The sequence below is a fragment of the Bipolaris oryzae genome, assembly GCF_000523455.1.
Source record: "Bipolaris oryzae ATCC 44560 unplaced genomic scaffold scaffold_197, whole genome shotgun sequence".
Classification (NCBI taxonomy): Eukaryota; Fungi; Ascomycota; class Dothideomycetes; order Pleosporales; family Pleosporaceae; genus Bipolaris; species Bipolaris oryzae.
Window position 1 is genome coordinate 24663 of NW_006911473.1, and position 22302 is coordinate 46964.

The following is a 22302-nucleotide window of genomic DNA, read 5'->3' on the forward strand; positions in this document are numbered from 1 at the left end:
TCCTCTATGGTTTTCCGTAGCCGCTCACAGTCCGCCTTCTAACACCAACCACCTTGAGTCTAAACATGTCTCCTCCGACGTACGAAGGTAAGTCTCGCGAAGAAAAATGGGTAGCTCCTGAAACCACCGGAGCTAATAGCGGGCCCAGAGATTCTAAGCTGCCAGACCGTGCTCTTCGAATGGGCAGAAAGCTACGACTCGAAAGACTGGCAGAGGCTGAAGGCATGCCTTGCCCCTACATTGGCGGTAAATCATCACCTACTTCAGCCAGGAAGCAACGCACAAAGACTGATTACGGCGCGAACCAGGTCGACTACAGCGCCTTTATTGACAAGAAATGGGACGCACTTCCGGCCGATGAGTTCGTAGGAATGGTCTCGAGTACTCACTTCCTCGGCAATCCGACGATCCGGACTCAGCATCTGATTGGGTTGGGGACTTGGGATAAGACTTCTGCCGACATAATAGTCGCACATTTGCAGCTGAGAGTCGCGCATCAAAAGTACACGGACGAAACTTTGGGAACAGTGCAACTTACGGCCAACGACCACGGGACTGGTGTGCTGACACTCAAGTGCATCCAAGGGCAATGGAGATTTGCCGGTCTTGTACCGAGGAGTCGCTGGAGCACAGGTGATATGTCAAAGGTTTTTGGACCGTAAGGCTGTGTGGCGAGATGTTATGGCTAGCATATGGATAGCTAGTACTCACCAGTGGTCTATACCACCTCCCCATCTCCATAATCAATAGACTATCTTACATTGGGTATCTCTTACACATATCAAATCCACTCTCAACAACTCGAGTTGATCGACTCAATATCATTGACAAGCCGCACTTCGGGTCTCTGCGCTTTCAGAAATTGGGCGTGCATCATGCCGGGGTATTGTAGCTGACCGACCCGAGCGTCCTATGGTGGTCCGCGAAAGCAGCGCATTGGACAGTACTTCTGCACATGAGACGAAACGTGCTACTGGCCTTGTTCCTATATGAGCAAGGACTCGGAGTCTCCCAAGAGCTGGGAATATCCTCAATCCAGCTTTTGTTGTGTTGGTTCACGGCGTATAATTTCCCACGCTCTGCAGTTCGACCTCCTGTACAGCTAAGTAATTGCAACTATGGGTTCCATCACCAACGGCAATGACACGTCCGCGGACGCTCATAACCCGGTAATCAGTCTCAATGACAAACACCTCAATGCTGGCATCGCTCGCATTGGTCCGAATCCGCCTGGATGTATCGAGATACTCAACAAGCTGCTTCAAAAGAATCACGATGACTTCGGCATGTTCTGGCGGCCAGTCGCTGGTCATAATCACACCGTACACTCCATGTTGAGCGTCTTCGCCATGGGAGGCGGGCCAGAGCAACTGCAACGTGCGTATGATGACGACGATTTACACCAAGAGCCCATGCCTCCGCTCGACGAATCAATCGTGGCCGAGCTCGATACACCAGGTGGCTTCCTTGCACATATGCGCCAACTCGATCAGTACGCCAATTACTTGAGGTTTTTCGAAGCCGAGATACAGCACAAGGGCTGGAAGGACGTCGTCTATGAATATTGCTTCAGTAAGACTGAGATTGGTCAAGCTATGTTGGCGCAGTTGTTCGACGGGGCGTACCATCCAATCATTCATCTGGGCTTTGGCATCGAGTTTGAGCAGCCAGGCATCGTTGCCGAAGGCCTAGCTCACGCAGCTACCCATGATCCGGCCAACATCGAGCACTTTTTCGTCAAAAGTGAAGAGCTTGCAAGGAGCGGCACAGTGCCATCCAAGCCGCTTGCGGAACTCTACGACTTGACACGAAACAACCCCAAGATCAAATCGGCTGCTCTTATGCAACAAGGACCTGTCCGAGTACGCGACGGTGTCATGGCAAACGCCATGGACGAGATGATACGCGTTGCGGCACACTACCAGCCGTCCGCTTCAGACATCCAGCTAAATGTCTTGGAAATGCTCAGCGGTGCCGCTTATGGCGCTGGCGCTGCCCAACGCAAAGGCAAATCATCCAAGATCGATTTCTTTTCCATGCACAACGTCACTAGTTCTGTTTTCGTAGCGTTGCTAGTAGATCAACCCTGGATTGACCAGGAGAACAAGCTTCGATTGATCGAGTGGAAGGGCCGCATGGACCTTGTTTGGTACGCATCCGGCTCGGCGCCAGCCTTGGATGCCAGCTTCATCTCCCAGTACGAGCCTACGCTAAGCAAGGGCATGGACTGGAATTCCCTGTACGCCGTCGTTAACGACTCTCACGACGATGGCCATGTGGCAAAATTTGTGCGCGCTCTGAAAGCGGGCGAGGAGCTGGAGCAGAGGACTACCGGCGCTGAGAATCGACTGCTTAGGGTCAGGGGCGACATGTGGTTGAAGCTTGCTCAGATGGCGTATGATACAACGCATGGCTTGCTTGATATCCAGAAGTGGATCATGGGCGCTGGGTATGATCCTTTGTGGGCCAAGGTCCCTGATGTTGTAGTTGGCTAGTCACAAGCGGGCATTTGGGACCGAGATAGCTTCCTTGGACGACGAACTTGGTAGGGTATTTACTAGACTGATAGCACACTACGAAGGATTAACACTCAGCGCAGCACGTCATTCAATGTAAAATCTTTCTTACGAAAATAAATTGAAGCTTTTTTTCTCATCCTTTCTTAGCTCTGACACAGTTTTGAAACAAACGACCACATAGCACTCTCTTATGCAATCAGTGAAACCGGAAAATAGCGACCGTCCTAGCAGTGCAAAACCACCTGAAAACATATCTGAGATAGTATACGCTTATTTCTCGGCCTACTGTAACTCGAGTAAATGCGAACCAGCAAGCACGTAGCGATAGACATATTTGAAAGTCTTGATAGCTAGGCTTGGTGGGCAATAGCCGTTTGATTTTCCGGTTCTACTAATTGCATGAGAGTCCTGATCTAGAACCCCTTATTCGCCTCTACAACTTTCCCATCATCGATGAACTCCTCGATCCAGCCAATAGTCATCCTATCACACACCTCAGCATCAGCGACAGTCACCGCTGCGGCTAGCTGTACTCACATGCTCTTCTTCGTATCAGCAAACTTCTCGTGATCACCTACCAAATGCTCCTTGTACCACGGGTCCTGCTTCATTCGCACATAGTCGTCCACCGACTTGAAGACGACCTGGCTAAAGCAGTCAAAGTCGGCAAGGTGCACCATCTGTGGGTCAAAGAGCTGGGACATTAGCGCCCGTGTTGCGCTCTGGTTATGGATCTACACAACGGTTGATTGGTCATGAGTGGGGATGTCTGCGGGCAGTGGTTGCTGACCTGAGTCCATCGCCTGATGCCGTATTTTACCATCAGGTCCTTGGTTAAAGGGGCAGAGACGTTGACCATGTGATTACGATAATCTTCCTCGCTCATGCCCGGCTTGCGATAGCCGCATATCGTCAGGCAGAGATAGCGCGATTGTTGAGGTTCAGATGGCAACTCAGACATGACGCAGAAGATTATCTCGGCGGCCTGTGGAGGGCAATCAGTGGTCAATTCGAATTGAAATTTGGCCAGGTATCAGCCTGTACAGTTGACGGGCTTGATTGCTGTGGCGACAGCGCCGGCGCCCGGCTGCGGCAGCCGGCTCGGTATATTGTTCGGGAAACGATGTCAACGCATCACCGGCGTGGAAAGACCTCTGTGCTGGCTCTTCAGTCACTTGCAATCACCCGATGGCGAGAGTTGCTCATTAGATTCATGGTTGGTTGGTTAGTCGGGTTCTATTCTCATCCACTATGGAATGAGATTAGGCCTCCCGCCTCCCCTGGGGTATGAGGAGCCTTTCTACGCTACGGACCTTTTCACGCTCCTCAGTATGTGATACTCCCAGCACGCACTAGCCATAGATCTGTTTCGCTTTAGCTCTCCATCCCATCGGGGAGGCTTGACCGATTTCTACAATCTTCGCCTTTGTTTTCTTGCCCGCGGGCTCCTATAGGTAAGACACAAAATCTTAATATAAAATGAGAGTTTCAGGCCTACTAACTCTGTCAAAAAAAGAGATATGGAAAAGAAAAGAGATTTTGTATATTCTTGCTAGTGTATTACATGAGGATTTAGGGAAATAGGAGGGTGTGTATAGGTGGCCATGGGGTTCCTTTCTAGGATGTTTCGGCGTCTTAATCAGGGATTTACGGCTTCGGCTGCGTAAATCATTCTAGAAACCCCAAGATAATCCATAATCTAGTATTCGTTGATATACTGGGGTGAGTCGTGGAAATCTTGAATTAGCATCATCTTAACCATCTAGGGGGCCTCCGGGTCTGCACTTGTAGAGGGACGACGTCGGATTGCAGAGAGATGATATGGGGCCTTGATCCGCCAGGGCGCGGCCCGATCAAATTCATAGCCAATCACTGAATGATCTTTTCTAGAAGCGGAACGATTGAGTATATTTCTCAAGTACAATATCTACTTTATACAATGCCATAGACCGGGCTTCGATGATTGGGCCCTACTAGGAAGCAATGAAGTAGCATCACCCCCTTACCAGCTTTTGATGGACTCAGGCAGCTGTGCCCAAAACAAACCATCGCTTCACTCCGCCGCGTCTCTCAAAAGCAACACGCCTGTCCTCAGCCAGCTTCCGCAGAGCTTCCTCGGCAAAAGGTTCTAGTGCCAGTGTTCGAACCTCATTATCCACGTCTGCGCCGTGCATTGCGGTGACCAGCTGCTGGACGGTGACGCTGCCCTTGCTGCGCCCTTCTGCAAGTCTGGCCGACGATCTGAAGTGTCCCAATGTTTGTAATATTTGCTTCTCCCGCCGGTCTTTTTGCCGGAGCTCAAGAGAGATTTTGGCGTGTAAATCCTCAATCGTTACGCCGTGAGCCGGATAACCTTTGGTGCAGTTGAGTGAGCGCATCTTTTTGAGGCTCTGTATAAATGTCCCGAGATGTTCTATAGCCGCGGTGCCCAGCCCAAGGACGTTATCTCCTGTAAATCTAAAAACTAGAATGAGTATGTGGATCGTAGAGGCTTAAGAAGTAAGAGAGATGCAGTCACAGTGGCAGCAGTCTGTTCTGACCGCATGCTGCGGCCTAGCAGTAGACGTATTCTTTAACAGCATCAAATCCATCGAATCAAGTACTTACAGCGCTTGTTCTTCCTCCAGTACGAAGCACATGTGATCGTCGGAATGACCCGGTGTGTGTACCGCACGGATCGTTGCACCCTCTACCTGAAACAATTGGCCGTCATATATAGGTTGTTGCGTTTTGCTAGGCAAATTCTTGTAGATAGAGCCTCCCAGCTCTGGGTATAGTCGAAGCAGGTCTGGTACGCCACCGGTATGGTCGCCATGCCAGTGAGTAAGTAGTACTCCTGTGAGCTTAATGCCCGAAGAAGCAAGAGTGGATGCGATAAGGTCAGCCCAGTCAGGAATTCCCTGACCAGTATCGATGATGAGACGCTCCTTGCCCGTGCCAATGATGAATGTGTTTGTCCCTTGCAGTGTAAACTGGAATAAGGTTAGGTGGTTACTCGTGCAAAAACGACGATTGGATGATAAACCTTGCCAGGATTATGGCCAAGTATACGAAGCACTCTCGGAGTCAGTTGCTCGACGTCCTCCAGCTTTGGAAGACCTTTTTGTTGGCCATGTAGATAATCTTCGAAAGCGCAGATGTTGAGTGCTTTGTTGATTTGTCGGTATCCTCCTTCTCCAGGTGCCATGTTGGATGTGTTACTGTGATATTTGTGATTGCAGACGCTGAACTTAAATAACGGGCATTTATCGCTGGCATAAGCAGCACGCAGATATTGCCCGCGTAGGTACGTCGGATTTCTATTAGTCTGGGTTCGGCAATCTCGGCACTCAGATGGTAAACAATGAGAATCAGCATAGACGCCGGGTCACTGAGAAAGACAATCGGCCGTTCTTGGAGGGCCGACATGGTCGTGCCGGCCTCAAGCAATGCCTTAGCACGTAAGAGTGGGCGAGATACAGAGCATGAAGGCTCTCCATCCGGTCTTGAACCTATTTATTTTTATGCCAGTCCCTCGTCGTACTTGATCGTCTTCCTGCCGCCCCTTTCGTCTACAATACAAGATCCGCACGTCCAGGATGTCTTGGCTGGATCCTCCCCGTCAGAACCTGACGCCCACAACAGACTCCTCTATGGAAGAGTCATCGATGCTACGCATTATCTGCTTCGGCAACGAGCTTCCACACGATGATCTTCAGCACTTGATGCGTCAACTTCACGTCCATACTAAGGATCAGCACCATGGCCTGGTAGCGCGCTTCATATATGAGGCGACTCAGGTTCTACGAGATGAGGTTTTGCAATTACCAACGGCACTTAAGTCTTTGGTACCACCATACGAGAGTGTTCTCGACCTTTCAAGCAATTCTGAACTGCGTGCTGGCCCGCTGGGCGCATCCGTCGATGGTGTTCTCTTATGCGCATTCCAGCTGGCAAGTGCTATCGGGTATGAGTTCCCACTGTCCTTATCCGTCTGATAGTTTGCTGATGCAACACTGCAGGTTCTATAGAGATAGTAACTCCGCCAATCGCATACACGATGCTGGAAACACCTGCTTCGCGGGCCTGGGCATTGGATTGTTAGTTGCTGCGGCAGCTGCATCGGCATCTTCGCTAGAGAATTTCGTCTCCGCCGGGCGAGAAGCAGTCCGGCTCGCGTTCCGACTAGGTATCGTGGTCGGCGAAGTCTCCCGTAATCTTCACTCCCCATCGCCAGATGACCAAGGCGGCGCTCCAGAAAGCTGGGCGTATGTGGTGCCTGAAGTCACCGTCGAGAACGTACAAGCTGAGCTTGATGCCTTCCATCACGCTCAGGCAATCTCGCTACCCAGCCAAATTTTCATCAGCGCTTTTGGCCGGAACTTTGTCACCATCAGTGGGCCGCCTGGTCGCCTAAAGCACCTCTCCAGTCACTGTGACTTTTTCCGTGACCTCAGGCTGGTGCCTCTACCTGTCTACAGTGGGCTGTGTCATGCCCAGCATATCTACGGCTTTCAATATGTGGAAGCCGTCACTCGAACGGCGACTTTTGACGATTTGGCGGCGGCGCCAGGTGGGATTCTGTTCTCGACCAACACCGGCAGGCCGTTCGAAGCAGACACGTCCCGCGCGCTCTTTAGCAGTGTGATCCAGGAGATTCTCACCTCCGTCATAAAATGGGATCAAGTGGTTCAAGGTATGGTTGATCTTGGCTTAAGTTTAAGCGCTTCAAGATGTCAGATCTTAGTCGCTAGGCCTTCACTGCCTACGCGTGACCTGGGCGTAGCTCTTGAATCAAATCTTCCAAATTGTAAGACGGAGACTGAAGATATGACCCAGTGGATCGGCAGGCCGGACCACCGTCTCAATCCCCCCCGAGGCAGGGCTCAATCCAAGCTGGCGATTGTGGGTATGGCTTGCCGAATGCCATCTGGTGCTACCGACACCGAGAAATTCTGGAGGATCTTGGAGGATGGTCTGGATGTGCATCGTGTGATTCCTGCCGATCGTTTTAATGTCGACACGCACTTCGACCCGCAAAATCAGCGCATGAATGCTAGTTGGACACCCTATGGCTGCTTCATAGATGAACCCGGCCTCTTCGATGCCGCTTTCTTCAACATGTCACCGCGGGAAGCACAGCAAACGGATCCCATGCAGCGTCTTGCGTTAGTCACAGCATACGAGGCACTAGAGCGAGCCGGCCATGTCGCCGACAGGACTCCGGCTTCACATCGCTCACGTACTGGGACATTCTATGGACAAGCCAGCGATGACTATCGCGAAGTTAACTCCAATCAAGAGATCAGTACCTACTTTATCACAGGAGGTTGTCGAGCTTTTGGACCGGGTCGTATCAATTACTTTTTCAAGTTTTCCGGTCCAAGCTACTCGATAGACACCGCATGCTCGTCTTCACTGGCAACTTTGCAGGTTAGTCTGAAGACGCCATGACGTATGAGACGGATTGCTAACCGCAGAAACAGATGGCTTGCACCTCCCTTTGGAGCAGGGATACCGATTGTGCGGTCGTTGGCGGTATGAACGTATTGACAAATTCTGACGCTTTCGCTGGGCTTAGCAACGGCCATTTCCTCTCCAAGACTCCGAACGCGTGCAAGACATGGGATAGCGAGGCAGATGGCTACTGCCGTGCAGACGGTGTGGGATCTGTCGTTATCAAACGACTCGAGGATGCGCAGGCTGACAACGACAATATCCTCGGTGTCATTCTCGGTGCCGGCACCAACCACTCAGCAGATGCTGTTTCCATCACACATCCATTGGCAAGTGCACAAGCGGACCTCACTTCTCAGATCATGCGCCAAGCCGGCGTAGATCCACTCGATGTAAGTCATGGCTTGTGGTGATACCCGATGGCGAAACTATGCTAATCATGTTCGGCGAACATAGGTCAGTTATGTTGAGATGCATGGCACTGGTACCCAAGCTGGGGACATGCAGGAGATCCAATCCGTCGCTGACGTCTTTGCTCCATCTGCTCGGCGCCGTGCTGCACACCAGCCGCTTCATATAGGTGCGGTCAAATCGAATGTTGGTCATGGTGAAGCGGCTGCCGGTATCACCGCGCTTCTTAAAGTGCTGCTGATGTTCGAACACGAATCTATCCCCAGGCATGTGGGCATCAAGCACTCGCTCAATCCTGCCTTCCCCATAGACTTGGCCAAGAGAAATCTGCGTATCCCACTCGAAGCAACACCATGGCAGCGATCAACTGAACGAAAGCGGATCGCGGTTGTCAACAATTTCAGTGCGGCGGGCGGTAACTCGGCAGTGCTAATCGAAGAAGCTCCAACACCCCAGACTAAAACAGCTGACCCTCGAAACACCCATGTTATCACTGTCTCAGCAAAGAGCAAAGCCTCCCTAAAAGGCAACGTTGAGCGTCTTCTTGCTTACCTGGATGGAACCAGAGAGGTTGAGCTGGCCAGTCTCGCATATACGACAACTGCTCGTCGCCACCATTACAACTATCGACTGGCTATCGCAGCATCAAATGTGGATAAACTCAAACAACAACTGAACAAATTCCAATCAGCGGTTGATGTGCATAAGCCTGTGGCAGCCATGGGCCCACCTCCGGTCGTTTTTGCATTCACTGGACAGGGAGCATCGCACAAATCTTTCAATCTTGAGCTGTACCACCATAATAGCGAGTTTCGCACACAAATATCGAACCTGAACGGAATCGCCCAAGCTCATGGCTTTCCCTCATTTCTCCCAGTTATTGATGGGAGCCACGCGTCTGATTCGGCACATTCCCCTGTCAAGACACAACTTGCCCTGCTTTGTGTGGAGATCGCGCTAACCAGGTTCTACAAGACGCTGGGAGTGGAGCCGGACGTTGTAGTAGGACATAGCCTTGGTGAATACGCAGCTCTTCATGTTGCTGGCGTGCTGACGGCGGCTGATGCCATTTTTCTCGTGGGTCACCGAGCCGCGATGCTAGAATCTCAATGCCGCATCGGCAGTCACAAGATGCTTGCTGTACGCGCCGCCACAGATGAGATTTCCGAAGTAGCAAAGACCGCACCATACGAAATTGCGTGTGTCAACGGACCACGTGACACGGTACTCAGTGGTAGCGTAGGGGACATCGATGCTTTAAAGGCTAAACTCGTCCACGCAGGATTCAAGTGCTTTGATCTTGACGTCGCCTTTGCCTTCCACTCCTCACAGACTGACCCAATTCTGGATGAATTCGAGGGGATGGCCAAACGCGGTGTGATCTTCCAGTCACCGACTATACCCATCATTTCCCCACTTCTTGGTGGCGTGGTGTTCGACGAGAAAACCATCAACGGCGAATACCTTCGCCGTGGAACCCGAGAGACAGTAAATTTCCTGGGCGCCATCCACTCTGCTTTAGAAATTGGGACGATTGACGAAAGTATGATCTGGGTCGAGATTGGGCCTCACCCTGTTTGCACTGCTTTCGTACAGTCCATCATGGGACCGGGCATCACTACTGCACCGACATTGCGCCGGGGAGAGAACAATTGGCAGACCGTCGCATCAAGCCTAAGTACCCTTTATTGTGCTGGCGTCAACCTGGATTGGAACGAATTCCATCGTCCGCATCAGGAATCTGTGCGCCTGCTGGACTTGCCGACCTATGCATGGAATGACAAGAACCACTGGCTGATGTATAATGGGAACTGGAACTTGACAAAGGGTAACACCTATTATGACGCAGAGAAGGCGGCCCAGGGAGATGCTGGAACAGCTCCCATGGGAATGAATAGCGGGTTCATCACTTCGACGGTTCAGAGGATAACACATGAGACCTACTCCACTACAGGTGGCAAGGTCGTCATGCAATCTGATCTGATGCAGCCTGATTTCCTGGCAGCCGCATGGGGCCATCAGATGAACGACTGTGGTGTGGTTACTTCGGTAAGACAATACAGCAATCATAGCCGCAAGAGGGACTGCACTGACACATAAGATAGTCTATTCACGCTGATATTGCTTTTACGCTGGGCAAGTACCTCTTCAAGAAAATCAGACCTGGTGAAACACCAAGCGACATGAATGTAGCCAACCTTCACGTAGCGAAAGGGCTCGTAGCGCAGAAGAACACTACTGTTCCGCAGATCATACAAGTCTCCATCACGATCAAAAATGTCGACGATCGCATCGCAGACCTGACCTGGAGTAACGTCTCTGCGATAGGGGTGGTAGACGAGCCTTTCGCAACGGCGAACATTCTATTCGGTCCTGCCGACAGCTGGCTGTCTGAGTGGAGACCTCTACTCCACCTTGTGCAAGGTCGCATTGATACTTTGGAACATCTCGCGGCAACTGGCGCTGCGAACCGTCTGTCGCGTAGCATGGCATACACGCTCTTTGCGGCCAATTTAGTCAACTACGCTGACAAATACCGCGGCATGCAGTCTGTCATTCTGCATGGCCTGGAAGCCGTGGCCGAGGTCTGTCTCACGGCAGAGAACAGCGGGACATGGACTGTGCCGCCTTATTTCATCGACAGCGTTGCGCATTTGGCTGGCTTCATCATGAACGTGTCAGATGTCAATGACTGCCGTGGCAATTTCCACGTCACTCCGGGTTGGGATAGCCTTCGCTTCGCTGAGCCGCTGGTCGCAGGCGGTCACTATCAGTCGTACGTCAAGATGATTCAAACACCTGAGGATCCTACAGTTTATTTGGGAGATGTATACGTGCTTCGAGCGGGCATCATCATCGGCATGTGTGGCGGCATCAAATTTAAGAGATACCCACGTGTACTCTTGGACCGCTTCTTCTCCGCGCCAGAGGTCGCTGGCGATGGGTCTCACACCAAATTCTCGAATAAGGTTGCTGTTCCACTTGCCGAAAGAACGTCTAATAAGCCAGCTCCCGCCATGTCAACCCCCGTTTCTACCACTGTCAAGCAGTCAGTCGATGCAGCGCCTGTGTCCGTGACCAAGACTTCCGACCACAAAGAACCTCCTGCAAAGGCACAAGCTGTGGCTGTAAATGCTGACAGTGTGACGTCTAAAGCCATCGCACTTCTCGCTGCTGAAGCTCAGCTCGACGAATCCGATCTCAGTGACGATGCTAGATTCGAGAACCTCGGAGTCGACAGCCTGATGAGTCTGGTCATCGCAGAGAAGCTTCGCAAACAGCTTGGTGTCACTGTGAATGGCAGCCTGTTTCTCGAATATCCGACCCTTGGCGACCTGAGGGCATGGCTGAACGAGTACTACAGCTAATCAGTCTCAGTCTATTGAGTGTTTCACAAGTCCTGCTTCTTATGTTTTGGGCGCGTTGATAGGGTATAATCTCATCGATTCTTTCGCTACATGTTTCTCCCCTTGTTTATTACTCTCTTGGTAGCGAAAACATTCATCATGGCATATCGTAGATTGGCTGCCCCAAACTCAACCAAAATACACAGTTATGATCTCGCTCATAAATTAGTGTGTCTAGAGTGATTTTGGGAATGTTGATGTTAAGATCTTCGAGAATGATATAACAATATGGACTTATCAATCACATGACCGTTGTCTATCTACAGTTCAGTATCAGGTCAATCCATGGATGATTGATATTAGTCTAGTTCTCTATTTTGAATGAAATCCCTATCCACCAGATATCTATATCCCTCTGGAAGATCTTTCAAATATTTGTCAGTCCTATCAAATAACTTAGGCAGAATGTCCGTATAGCTCTGTCACGTGGGACATCTGTTACATCATAAAATTCTGCTTTCGATGTTTCGCTGTAGTTTGAGGAAATCAGGGTGAAATATCACGGTACTGTCGGGATTGATTGATGAGGTCGGGCTTGGAAGAGACCTCTTTCGCTGCAGCCCGGCCGTTGGTTGCTCTTACAAATCTGTGGCATACGCACGTCTGCGTCTATGATGTCCGAGGACCGCGACGGATACCGCTGTGAATGCACACAACCCGGTGGGCGCGCTTTCCTGCAAGCAGAATTTTCCATTGGCCATGGATACGCGAAAAGCGCGAAGTCCGTGGCAGAGGCAAGCTTGACAAAGGCCCGGCCTGATCGGTACCGCACAATACACCGGCTGACGCAACGCCAAAGGATCACTTGACAAGGATCGTCATCCTGGACGTCAAGAATGGCCTAGTCTCTATTATCTGTCTACTCAGAAGGTAATGGCATGCAGTGAATCTATGTATGTATAACCCCAGGTTTACTCAATTGCTTGCCTTCGTTCTACAGATCAGTTATCGTACTTACATACTGAAAAAGAGATTCTACAATGTCCATCCCAGAAAAGACTGATGTCCTCGTCATTGGAGGTGGGCCGGCTGGTTCCTATGCAGCTTCTGTGCTAGCTCGGGAGGGAGTAGATGTCGTACTGCTTGAAAGCGACAAATTTCCAAGGTGCGCTTGCTGAAGTGGCGGTTTTCATGCGTTGTTTGGCTGGAAGTTAACCTAATTCGCAGATACCATGTTGGCGAGAGCATGCTCGCATCTATGCGTTTCTTCCTACGATTTATCGACCTAGAGAAGACATTTGATGCTCACGGGTTCCAGAAGAAGGTATACTTCAGCAGCTGCTGCTATCTTATGACATACATGTCTGACATCAAGATTAGTTTGGTGCAACCTTCAAGATTACGGAGAAGAAGGCAGCTTGTATGTGCTCTGCTGCGAGCCATTGGCCATTGTTCCGCATGTATAGCTCCTGACGATCTTTGCAGACACCGACTTTGCCGCTGCGCTTGGCCCTGGCGGTTTCTCATGGAACGTCGTCCGATCAGAATCGGATGAGCTAATCTTCAAACACGCTGGCGAGAGTGGCGCTAAAACTTTCGATGGGACTAAAGTAGAGTCTCTTACTTTTGAATCATACTCAGACGGCGAATTCAGTGCCGAGAACCACCTTGCCAACCCTGGGCGTCCAACTACTGCAACCTGGAGTCGCAAGACTGGCGAGACTGGCACAATTCAATTTGGACATGTCATTGATGCCAGCGGTCGCAACGGCATTATTTCTACCAAGTATGGGCATTTTCATCTCTGCGGGAGAATCATGTTGTCAAAGGCTGACTATCGTTTCTAGATACCTTAAGAACCGCCGATTCAATCAAGGGCTGAAAAATATCGCGAATTGGACTTATTGGAAGGGTGCTACCAAATACAACGCGGGCAGTGAGACCGAGAATTCGCCATTCTTCGAGGCTTTGTCAGGTATGAGGTTGCCAGACCTTGCTAGGCGACGTCACTGACAGCATTGCGACAGATGGGAGCGGATGGGTGTGGGCGATCCCACTGCACAACGATACGCTCTCCTGCGGTATCGTTGTCTATCAAGAGCTCTTTTTCGCCAAAAAGAAGGCATCCGGTCTGGATGGGCTCTCCTTCTACAAGGAATATCTCAAGCTTGCGCCGCAGATCAACTCTATGGTTGCAAATGCTGAGATAGTCAGTGAGATGAAGCAGGCTTCGGACTGGTCCTACAGCGCTTCTGCGTATGCTGGTCCGGGTTTCAGGATCGTGGGAGACGCTGGCTGCTTTGTCGATCCGTACTTCTCCTCTGGAGTACACCTCGCTCTGACGTCCGGTCTCTCAGCGGCGGTCACAATCCAAGCCGTCCGCCGTGGACAGGCTGGAGAAGAGCAAGCTGCCAAGTGGCATGCTACCAAGGTCTCGGAAGGTTACACCCGTTTTCTGCTGCTTGTCATGACGGTTCTCCGGCAATTGAGGATGAAAGAAGCAGCACTCATTACTTCCGAGCAGGAAGAAGGTTTCGATATGGCGTTCAAGACCATACAGCCGGTCATTCAAGGCATCGCTGACACAAATACGGAGGATGCTGACGTCCAAAAGCGAACAGCTAAGTCAATCAACTTTGGGCTAGAGTCCATGAATGTGTCTTCTGCGGCAGAGGATGCGGTAGTGAAGAAGATTAGAGAGGCAGAGAACAGACCGGAGATGCTCGAGAAGCTGACAACGGAAGAGGTTTCCATCCTCGACCGAATCACTAAGCGGACGTTTGCACACGAGAAAGACGAGCTAAATCTCACCCACTTCACTGGTGAGGTGATTGATGGGTTTTCAGCCAGACTTGTGCGTGGCGATCTTGGCTTCGTCAACCATGCGGCCCAACCGGCCACTGCTGACCAGCCCGTCGTCAGTGCTGCGGTTGATATGAGTGGACTGGACCGGAACATCAAGCAGGCAGCATGAAAGATAATTTAGCTACATATCCTTGTTTGGTCAGTCTTTCTAGCTAGCCTACCCCAACGCTCGTAAATCAAATTGTATCAAGATCCATGCTTTCCAAGAAGATGCTGTTCAATTTGAAACTGCCAGGGCCTATTCTGTTTAAGATCAGGCTAAATACCCAAGGGTTAGTAGCTAAGAATCTCTCGGATGACTAGTTGGCATCTGGATTTTGAGCTAGTAGTTGTATAGGTGCTTGAAGAAGCGCTTGGAAGCGCCTTGGCAGGACTACTATACAAGGCACCCTACTCCTCCACCTTAGCTAAATTCTTCTTTTCTATCAACCTACCTGTTCTTGCTGCCTGCCAACTCTTACAAGAAACGTGTGCAATCTTTTTTGTGTGAGGACCGCTGTAGACAAAATCGCTTGACATGCACAAGCGACTTGTCACGGCACTGCCTATTCACTCATGGTGTGCTCCCGTTGATTGCCGCGACAGTGCTGTCAGACTGCCAAGAAGATTCGCGTAGCTTGCCCGATGACTTGGGCAGCACCGTATCGAGACAATTGGTCAAGTCGAAGTCATGCTAATTGCACTCATAGCTGTTTGCGTCCCGGACCCGGGCCTCGACGTGGTGTTCTAGAAATATGCCGAGCGCCAAGATATTCGCCGTGGAATATACCGTATTGCCCCAACCCAGGCGCAATGACGGGCAACGAAAGCAGCGGCCCTAGGAACTCACCGAGCACCGTTCTGTTACACATTTGATATGCAATCTGTCTTATCATCTGGCTCTCGCATCGCTACGTGTGGCGACTCGGTGCCCGTTGGATCATACTAAATTCGGCGCAATTGCTGAAGTATGTAGGTTTCAGGAAGCTGATCAATCGCGCTGGTTTTGTTCTTACGATAGATAAATTGAAAATGGGTTCTCTTGCAGAGGTCGTGAAAGGGCAGTCTTTCCTGCGCAACGGTGACCGCCATGACTACGATCCCGAAAGATGGCAAGCGAGTCCTGTCGATTTGCCGAAACGATTGCCAGTCACTGGCCTCAAGGTACTCGTGGTAGGAGCTGGTACGGGGGGGCTGATGTCTGCGTTAGAGTGTTGGCGTAATGGTCATGAAGTCGTAGGTATATTGGAACGAAGCGAGAATCCCGTGTTTGCGGGTGAGTATTTTCGCATTTATAACTCATGGCACAAACGTGGAGGCCTGACCAGTATCCATTGACCAGGCGACATCATTATCTTCGGACCATCAGCCATAAGGACACTGCGGCATTGGCCACAAATGTGCAAGGAGCTGGCAGAAGACAGCCGCGACAGCGAGACATATTACCGCAGGCATTACGGTGAGTTGATCTTAGGCCCCTCAGTGCCGATATACAACGACCCGGAGTATCTGGAAGAGCGTCGAGGCCTGCCTTTCGTGGCACCGTTCCAGATACGACGGAAGTTCCATGAGATGCTTCTTCGGCAAGTCGCTCGAATAGGCCTCGAGGTTCAGTACGGCCAGCGTGCTGAGAAGTATTTCGAAAATGACTCGATCGGGGTGGGTGGTGTGCTCACACAGGACGGAGTGCAATATGTCGCCGATTTGGTCATCGCGGCCGATGGCCACCACTCGAATTCTGAACTTCTCATCGCCGACAAGCGTCTGCCCACACGCTCAAGTGGCATGTCGGTATACCGCACAGCGTTTCCAACCGAATTGGCGATGCGCAATGACGCCTTCCGAAAGCAGTGGGGCGAGCGCGCCAAAAAGGACACTTCGCAAGAGTACTGGCTGGGACCAGGAATGCACATTGGCATCCTGATTTCGCCAGATCTTGTTGCCTGGGGGTTGACGCCTCGGGACCAGTTCTTGTTACCAGGCGGCAGTGAGCCAAAGGAATCTTGGGATCCAGATGTCAGCTCGCAGGAGGTATTAGCTGTGCTGAACCGCGTCCCAGACTGGCATCCCGCTATTCAAGGTCTTGTCAGTTCGACTCCTGAAGGTTCAATAACCCACTGGCCCTTACTCTGGCGCAATTTGCGCCCTGAGTGGACATCAAAGAGTGGAAGAGTGGTGCAGGTTGGAGATGCAGCGCATACCACTGTCCCATCCTCGGTCAGCGGAGGTACCTTGGCGATTGAAGACGCTGTAACCCTCGCGGCTTGCCTAAGACATGCTTGTACCAATAACGCCTCTAGAGGCGGGCCCTTGGGTGCACGTGTCTATAACTTGCTGCGCTATGAGCGCGCTAGCTGCGTCCAGAAGATGGCATTCGTGAACTCTCAGCTCATGGGCGCAACCAATTGGGAAAACATCCGAAAGGATCCAAAACAGATTCGGCTCAAGTTTCCGAAGTGGGTCTTTCGACATGATGTGGAGACATACGTCGACGACAAGTTCAGCCAGGCTCAGGCCCACGTGCTGGAAGGCCGATCCTTCAGGAATACTAACATCCCGGCCGGCCATGTATTTAAGCCTTGGACAATTGAAGAAATTCACAAAGACATTGCAGAAGGCAAGGTTATCGCGGATTTCCTGGACGGCGATTGGTCATGACTAGTGTGGGAGGGCAAGGCCAGACTAGTTGGTATCGGTACCTTCCGAAACTACTATCGTCCCAAATCGCCGTAGATACCTTCATATACTATTTTGGTCTATTGAAAGTCTCTAAAGCTTACTTCCAATAACCTCTTGTTCCTAGCTATTGTACATAGCTGTATAACCATAATTGCAGCGTTAACCTTGGCGTTCCAAGTGTGCATTACTCAGGCGCGCGCATTTTGCCGGCTGGTGTCATTTAGACGCTAGGGTTTTAGATTTTAAATTAGCTACAGTTTCCTTCATTCAATCTTTGGGTAAAGGATCCCATGCGGAGTGGCTTGGGAGAGGGTTGCGATAATCACCCAGCTCGACTTGAGCTGCGAAAACCAAATTTAGCTATCCATGCAAGGTGAAAACTTGAAATACTCAGGAAGACCATTCGAGGTTGGAAAACCAGGTGATAGGACTGCTATCAATGCCGTAGTCAACCGCTGGCTTCTACTGTGTATAGGAGTTTCTTTATGTCGACTTCAGGGGCAAGTGAGGATCAAGCAAGCGAATATGTACTCAGTATATATTAAAAATTTTCACACACTTGAAGTCGGAAAAGAAACGCTGCTCAGCGGGTAGTTCGGCAGAACTTGCTGTTTTGCGGGTGTTCAACACAGTGTAATAATCCCTGTCAGGAACTGACATCGCATGGCACGTATCAAGCCAAGGCATAAATACGGCCGACAGGGATCTGCTCGATTCGTAGCTAAATCCATCTTTCCATTCGTATTCACACCTCAATGCAAAGGGTTACATGAGCCAAGAATCAATGAGCTCCCTCAAATCCTACCAAATACTACCTAATAGTTGGCATCGCGATAACAACGCTTGGTATTCAGCTCAATGCACGACTCAACCCCTCCAGAAGGACATCACAATGCATGTTATAAAGTTCTCGCTTTTTCCACACCTCAATGTTTTCTCCTCACCCCACCACATCCGGTCTTTTCTTCAACACCTTCTTTTTGTTTTCATAATCACAGTCGTTCGCTTCTGTTGATTATCGTTGCAGCTCCGTTCTGCTTGCCTCTCACTCAAGTACTATCATCTTACAGCAGTCATGAAGACCCTCACTTCTTTGCCATGCTTAATCACCGCTCTCATTGGGTTCACCAGCGCTGCAGTGCTGCCCAGTAATGATAACAACGCTGCCCTTCGTCCTGTCCAGCAGCTCGATGAATTCAGGACGTCTCTTTCGAACAGTGCCGATGTGCGACAGGCGCCAAGTCAAGCGTCCCCTACAATCCTAAAGCCTATTCACAGGCCTGGAGTCCAGCCCGGTCACCTCCTAGATCTCGAAGCACGACAAACAGATGGCAAGACTGGAACTCCAGTTATATTGAAGCCCATCCCGCGTCCTCAGGTGCTTAAGACCGGTCTCGCCACCAGTCTTCAGGCCAGACAGGAAGCTCTGGTGCCGGCTAAGAAAATTATCCTCGGATATGCTGCTGCGGGCATGGCGGCCTTAGTTGACGTTGCCATGAAGCAGCCTGCCGTCGCGTTAGAAGAAGTCGCTGGAATCACCTCTGTCAAGTGCACCTCCGCCGCTGTGTCCATGAAGTTTAGCAATGCCGCTGCTGTCAAAGCCGCCTCTACCGCGTGGCCTAAATCTAACTTCATCATCATCACTTACTCTCCTGACGGCGGCTGCAACACTGCCGACGAGCGTGGCTTCTACACCGTCTCTGCCCTTAAATTCGATGAGGCATCTCTCACTGCCACTGCTTCTGCCGTGCGCTCTGCTTTGGACAAGCAAAGTGAGGATGCCGTTGTTGAATTCGATACTACCACGGCTCCTGCCAAGCGCGACTTCCAGTCGTCAATTGGCGGCGAGATTAATGGTACCCTTGTCGATACGAAAAACCTCAAGATTGTCGTCGATAAAGCCAAGTACGAGAGCAATATTCGTATCAAGGGCGGCTTTCGTTTCAACTTCCTCAAGTTCAAACCCAGCAAGATGTATCTTGATGTCGACTACTCCGGTCTTGTGAACCTCAACATATCCACAACTGTCGCTGCTTCCTTTTCTTCTAAACTTTACAACTATGAGCCACTTTCTGCTTCCGTCTCAGCTTTTAGCATTCCCGGAATTCTCGATGTCGGCCCCATCGCGCAATTCGCTCTCGGTGTCGAGTTCGCAGCATCAGGTACTGTCAATGCCACGCTCGGTCTCCAGAGCGAGATTGTCAATGGACAGGTCCACCTTGATCTCCTCGACTCCAATAAGTCCTCCACTAGTGGTTGGAAGCCCAAGACCACTGTCTCCTCCGATGTCAGCGCCGAGGTATCACTGCAGCTTAACCCGTATCTCGACTTGAACCTTGCCCTGGGTATTCGCGTTTTCAAAGGCGTCATTGACCTGACCACCGGATTTGAAGTCAAGCCTCAGGTCATCAACGCCTTCTCCGCTGACCTCGATTTCGCCTATGCCAGTACTTCAGGTATTACCTTCACTAAACCCGCCGCCGCTACTTGCCCCAACGGCGCCTGGTTCGCCAGCACCTTCAACATGGATGTCATTGCCTACGTTGGAACCCTCTACAGCAAGACACTATTCAATGTCAACGCTCCCATTTTCCAGTCTAAGTGCTGGAATTTTGCTGGTTAATTTTTGGTTTTGGTTACGAAAGGGAAAAGCGTTTGATTTTCGGATTGTAAATGTACTTATAGACAAGACCCTGATGTTTCCACGAATAGAGTCATCAGATTCGATTCAATTAGGGTAGAGTAGATCCAGAGCAGAATTAGATTAAGAGTTATTGTTATATATGACGCAAAAATGTTGTTCCTATGACTTCGACACGGGCCCATGGATTATTGTTGTAAGATTCCGGGTGCTGGAATCACTCTTCTGGCTTGCATCGTCCCTTTCTTGGATTCTGCTGCTCAAACCCCGCTCGACGATTATACTGTCCAAGTAGATTTCGTCTCCTTGAGATTCTGGATCTTTGCTGTCACCACTCCGCGTTAACGGTCCCGAGTGGGTTGCTCGATTTGACAAAATACCAGAAGATGTTTTATTGGCCCCAGATCGCGGATCACCAGTGTGGGAAGATATTAAACCTAAGGAGTGGCGGAAAAAGACTCGAAGTGCTGGAGCTGACGCACAGATCAAGCCTAGGTCGGTTTCGAGTACGGTCCAAATCCAGCCGTAATACGCGTACCATGTCGCATCGTAGGTGACTAGATAATAATTAGTTGAACGATTCGATAACGCTTTATGGTTGTACTTACAATAGTAAAGATAGACTGCATAATACAGTCTCATAATACCACAGAGTGTGGTCACAAGACCTAAGCCAAAGATACCACAGACTGCCAGCTTCTGGCGTTTGGGCATCTGAAGATTACTGATAAGGAGAGCAGGAAGAAGGCAGATAACCAGGTCTTGTGCAGTTGAAACAGTTGTGACAGAGACTATAAATGGTCCTTCTTCGGCACAATCTTTTCGTCCAACAGCTACAGAGCAGGTGAAAAAGATAAGGATAACAAAAGCAGCAAAATATAGAATGCAAGCCGCTATGCATGCCCATACTAGGTATATAAATCTGGTAGTTGAGGAACCAGTTAGCCGGCGGTAGAAGAGTAAAATTGATATTTTGATCAGAATTGTGGAAATCATGTACGTAAGTTCGATTGCCATGGTGACCTAAGTAGTTGCAATGAGCTTTGTCAAAGGACGGAAAAGTGATCGTTGATCTTACATATGTTGTTGTGGTTTTGGTTGTCGGTGTTTGATCCCACATGTGCCATTGGAAGCCATAAATTTTCATACCTTGATGGGTGTTAGCTGTGACAAGATGACTGATACAAATGCTCATACCGAGAATTGTTGCAATTGATAGTCCAATCAATGGTACCATTGATATACTTATAAGAACATCATCAAGACCAGCGTTTTTGGTCATGGTCAGCCGTGCCCACATGCGGGCGCCATAGACGAGAATCGTTACCACCAACAGAATAGACAGAAATACTGGGGCAGCCGATGTCCTTTCCTCTGGAGAGATGTAATTGGGAGTCGGCCAACTAGCAATCACTTCTGGAGGCACATGAATACCGCCCGCACGACTAACCAGGGCATTGGTTCCACGCAGGAGACCAGCGGGGTCGATCATTTTGACATATAAGCGAAAACGGCTTTATTTTCAGAAGGTCCAAAGAGAGCGTAAGAGTGGTGAAGAAAATTTGTTTCATCTGAGCAGCTGGGAACTTTTAGAGGAAGTGTTCAGGAGTCGGCCTGATGAGTAGAGACGGCTCGGGTTGGGCGCTGGATTCTAGGCTTCCTGCTAGAATACTCACTAGCAATGACTCTCAGGCACGCGACATGACTTTGTCCTACTCAGACATCAAAGTGTGGAACTGTTCCTCGCTAGACCATGGTCTGCCCCCTAATCGCTGCTGTCAATCGTGTTCGCGCTACACCAGGGCAAGCCACTTTTCGGAGAAATGTTGCAGATCGTGCTAGCGCATCTTTCGGCAATGAAAACCGGGTGCTTTAGACGCCGCGCCAGTGGCACGCTACAAGGCTCGATCTGCAAAGGTTTTCGAACACGATTCAGGTATTGTAGAAATTGTCCCGATAATTACGCGGCGCACCATACAGTAGTAGAAATGGATGTTGCATCTAGATGACTTTGTCAATGTTTGCAAGGAAGTCTGATGAACGAGGCGGAAGTAATTTTATCCCGGTAACAACCTAAGATCAGCCGAATCGTACCCTACTCGGTTCTAGAATACCCTCCAATTCCATTGCGATGACCATATGTCTTTCCATGCGGCGGTATCGAGAAAAACGGGCTCGCCTGGTGCAATTCGAATGGCTGGGTCGTGCATTCGATGCATCCGGCGTAAAGCATATTGGAAATCGCCGCGAAGACTAGGATACAAATGCCATAGGACGCTGGCTTTGGCTGACCAAGGGCCTGGTAGCCCTTTTAAGGGGTGTAAGTATAAATCGTAGAAGGCCCGAAGAATCTAACACTACCGTCCGTGCTCACCCAATGCAACAGTTCAGCCAATGCAACACCCCACCAAAATGCGAGCCCACG

The 22302-nt window shown here is 50.3% G+C and overlaps 10 protein-coding genes across 10 annotated transcripts; 6 read left to right on the forward strand and 4 right to left on the reverse strand.

Annotated features, from left to right (window-relative positions):
• Positions 1–65: 65 nt before the first annotated feature.
• On the forward strand, positions 66–662 carry COCMIDRAFT_106780 (uncharacterized protein; the record flags this gene model as incomplete). Its single annotated transcript, XM_007694105.1, has 3 exons — positions 66–87; positions 149–246; positions 309–662. The coding sequence occupies 3 exons, from the start codon at positions 66–68 to the stop codon at positions 660–662; spliced, it is 474 nt and encodes a 157-aa protein (XP_007692295.1).
• Positions 663–1118: 456 nt separating this feature from the next.
• On the forward strand, positions 1119–2495 carry COCMIDRAFT_106793 (uncharacterized protein; the record flags this gene model as incomplete). The annotated part of the gene is made up of 1 exon (XM_007694106.1): positions 1119–2495. The coding sequence occupies one exon, from the start codon at positions 1119–1121 to the stop codon at positions 2493–2495; it is 1377 nt and encodes a 458-aa protein (XP_007692296.1).
• A 437-nt stretch (positions 2496–2932) lies between these two features.
• COCMIDRAFT_40598 (uncharacterized protein) lies at positions 2933–3480 on the reverse strand (the record flags this gene model as incomplete). Its single annotated transcript, XM_007694094.1, has 3 exons — positions 2933–3002; positions 3057–3253; positions 3310–3480. 3 exons carry the CDS (start codon positions 3478–3480, stop codon positions 2933–2935), a joined length of 438 nt encoding a protein of 145 aa, XP_007692284.1.
• Positions 3481–4540: 1060 nt separating this feature from the next.
• On the reverse strand, positions 4541–5706 carry COCMIDRAFT_106775 (uncharacterized protein; the record flags this gene model as incomplete). The annotated part of the gene is made up of 3 exons (XM_007694107.1): positions 4541–4976; positions 5127–5491; positions 5545–5706. The coding sequence occupies 3 exons, from the start codon at positions 5704–5706 to the stop codon at positions 4541–4543; spliced, it is 963 nt and encodes a 320-aa protein (XP_007692297.1).
• A 391-nt stretch (positions 5707–6097) lies between these two features.
• On the forward strand, positions 6098–11734 carry COCMIDRAFT_9064 (uncharacterized protein; the record flags this gene model as incomplete). The annotated part of the gene is made up of 5 exons (XM_007694088.1): positions 6098–6465; positions 6521–7931; positions 7985–8347; positions 8412–10415; positions 10472–11734. The coding sequence occupies 5 exons, from the start codon at positions 6098–6100 to the stop codon at positions 11732–11734; spliced, it is 5409 nt and encodes a 1802-aa protein (XP_007692278.1).
• Positions 11735–12753: 1019 nt separating this feature from the next.
• On the forward strand, positions 12754–14687 carry COCMIDRAFT_106799 (uncharacterized protein; the record flags this gene model as incomplete). Its single annotated transcript, XM_007694108.1, has 6 exons — positions 12754–12878; positions 12941–13037; positions 13094–13133; positions 13199–13499; positions 13561–13688; positions 13741–14687. The coding sequence occupies 6 exons, from the start codon at positions 12754–12756 to the stop codon at positions 14685–14687; spliced, it is 1638 nt and encodes a 545-aa protein (XP_007692298.1).
• Positions 14688–15370: 683 nt separating this feature from the next.
• Positions 15371–17215, forward strand: COCMIDRAFT_40602 (uncharacterized protein; the record flags this gene model as incomplete). Its single annotated transcript, XM_007694095.1, has 3 exons — positions 15371–15377; positions 15618–15833; positions 15900–17215. The coding sequence occupies 3 exons, from the start codon at positions 15371–15373 to the stop codon at positions 17213–17215; spliced, it is 1539 nt and encodes a 512-aa protein (XP_007692285.1).
• Positions 17216–18005: 790 nt separating this feature from the next.
• Positions 18006–19859, forward strand: COCMIDRAFT_40603 (uncharacterized protein; the record flags this gene model as incomplete). The annotated part of the gene is made up of 2 exons (XM_007694096.1): positions 18006–18082; positions 18455–19859. The coding sequence occupies 2 exons, from the start codon at positions 18006–18008 to the stop codon at positions 19857–19859; spliced, it is 1482 nt and encodes a 493-aa protein (XP_007692286.1).
• A 180-nt stretch (positions 19860–20039) lies between these two features.
• Positions 20040–21369, reverse strand: COCMIDRAFT_29999 (uncharacterized protein; the record flags this gene model as incomplete). Its single annotated transcript, XM_007694091.1, has 4 exons — positions 20040–20434; positions 20486–20900; positions 20956–21026; positions 21075–21369. The coding sequence occupies 4 exons, from the start codon at positions 21367–21369 to the stop codon at positions 20040–20042; spliced, it is 1176 nt and encodes a 391-aa protein (XP_007692281.1).
• A 613-nt stretch (positions 21370–21982) lies between these two features.
• Positions 21983–22219, reverse strand: COCMIDRAFT_106834 (uncharacterized protein; the record flags this gene model as incomplete). The annotated part of the gene is made up of 1 exon (XM_007694109.1): positions 21983–22219. A coding segment is annotated over one exon (237 nt), but the record flags the coding sequence as incomplete, so codon positions are not given.
• Between the last annotated feature and the right edge of the window lie 83 nt (positions 22220–22302).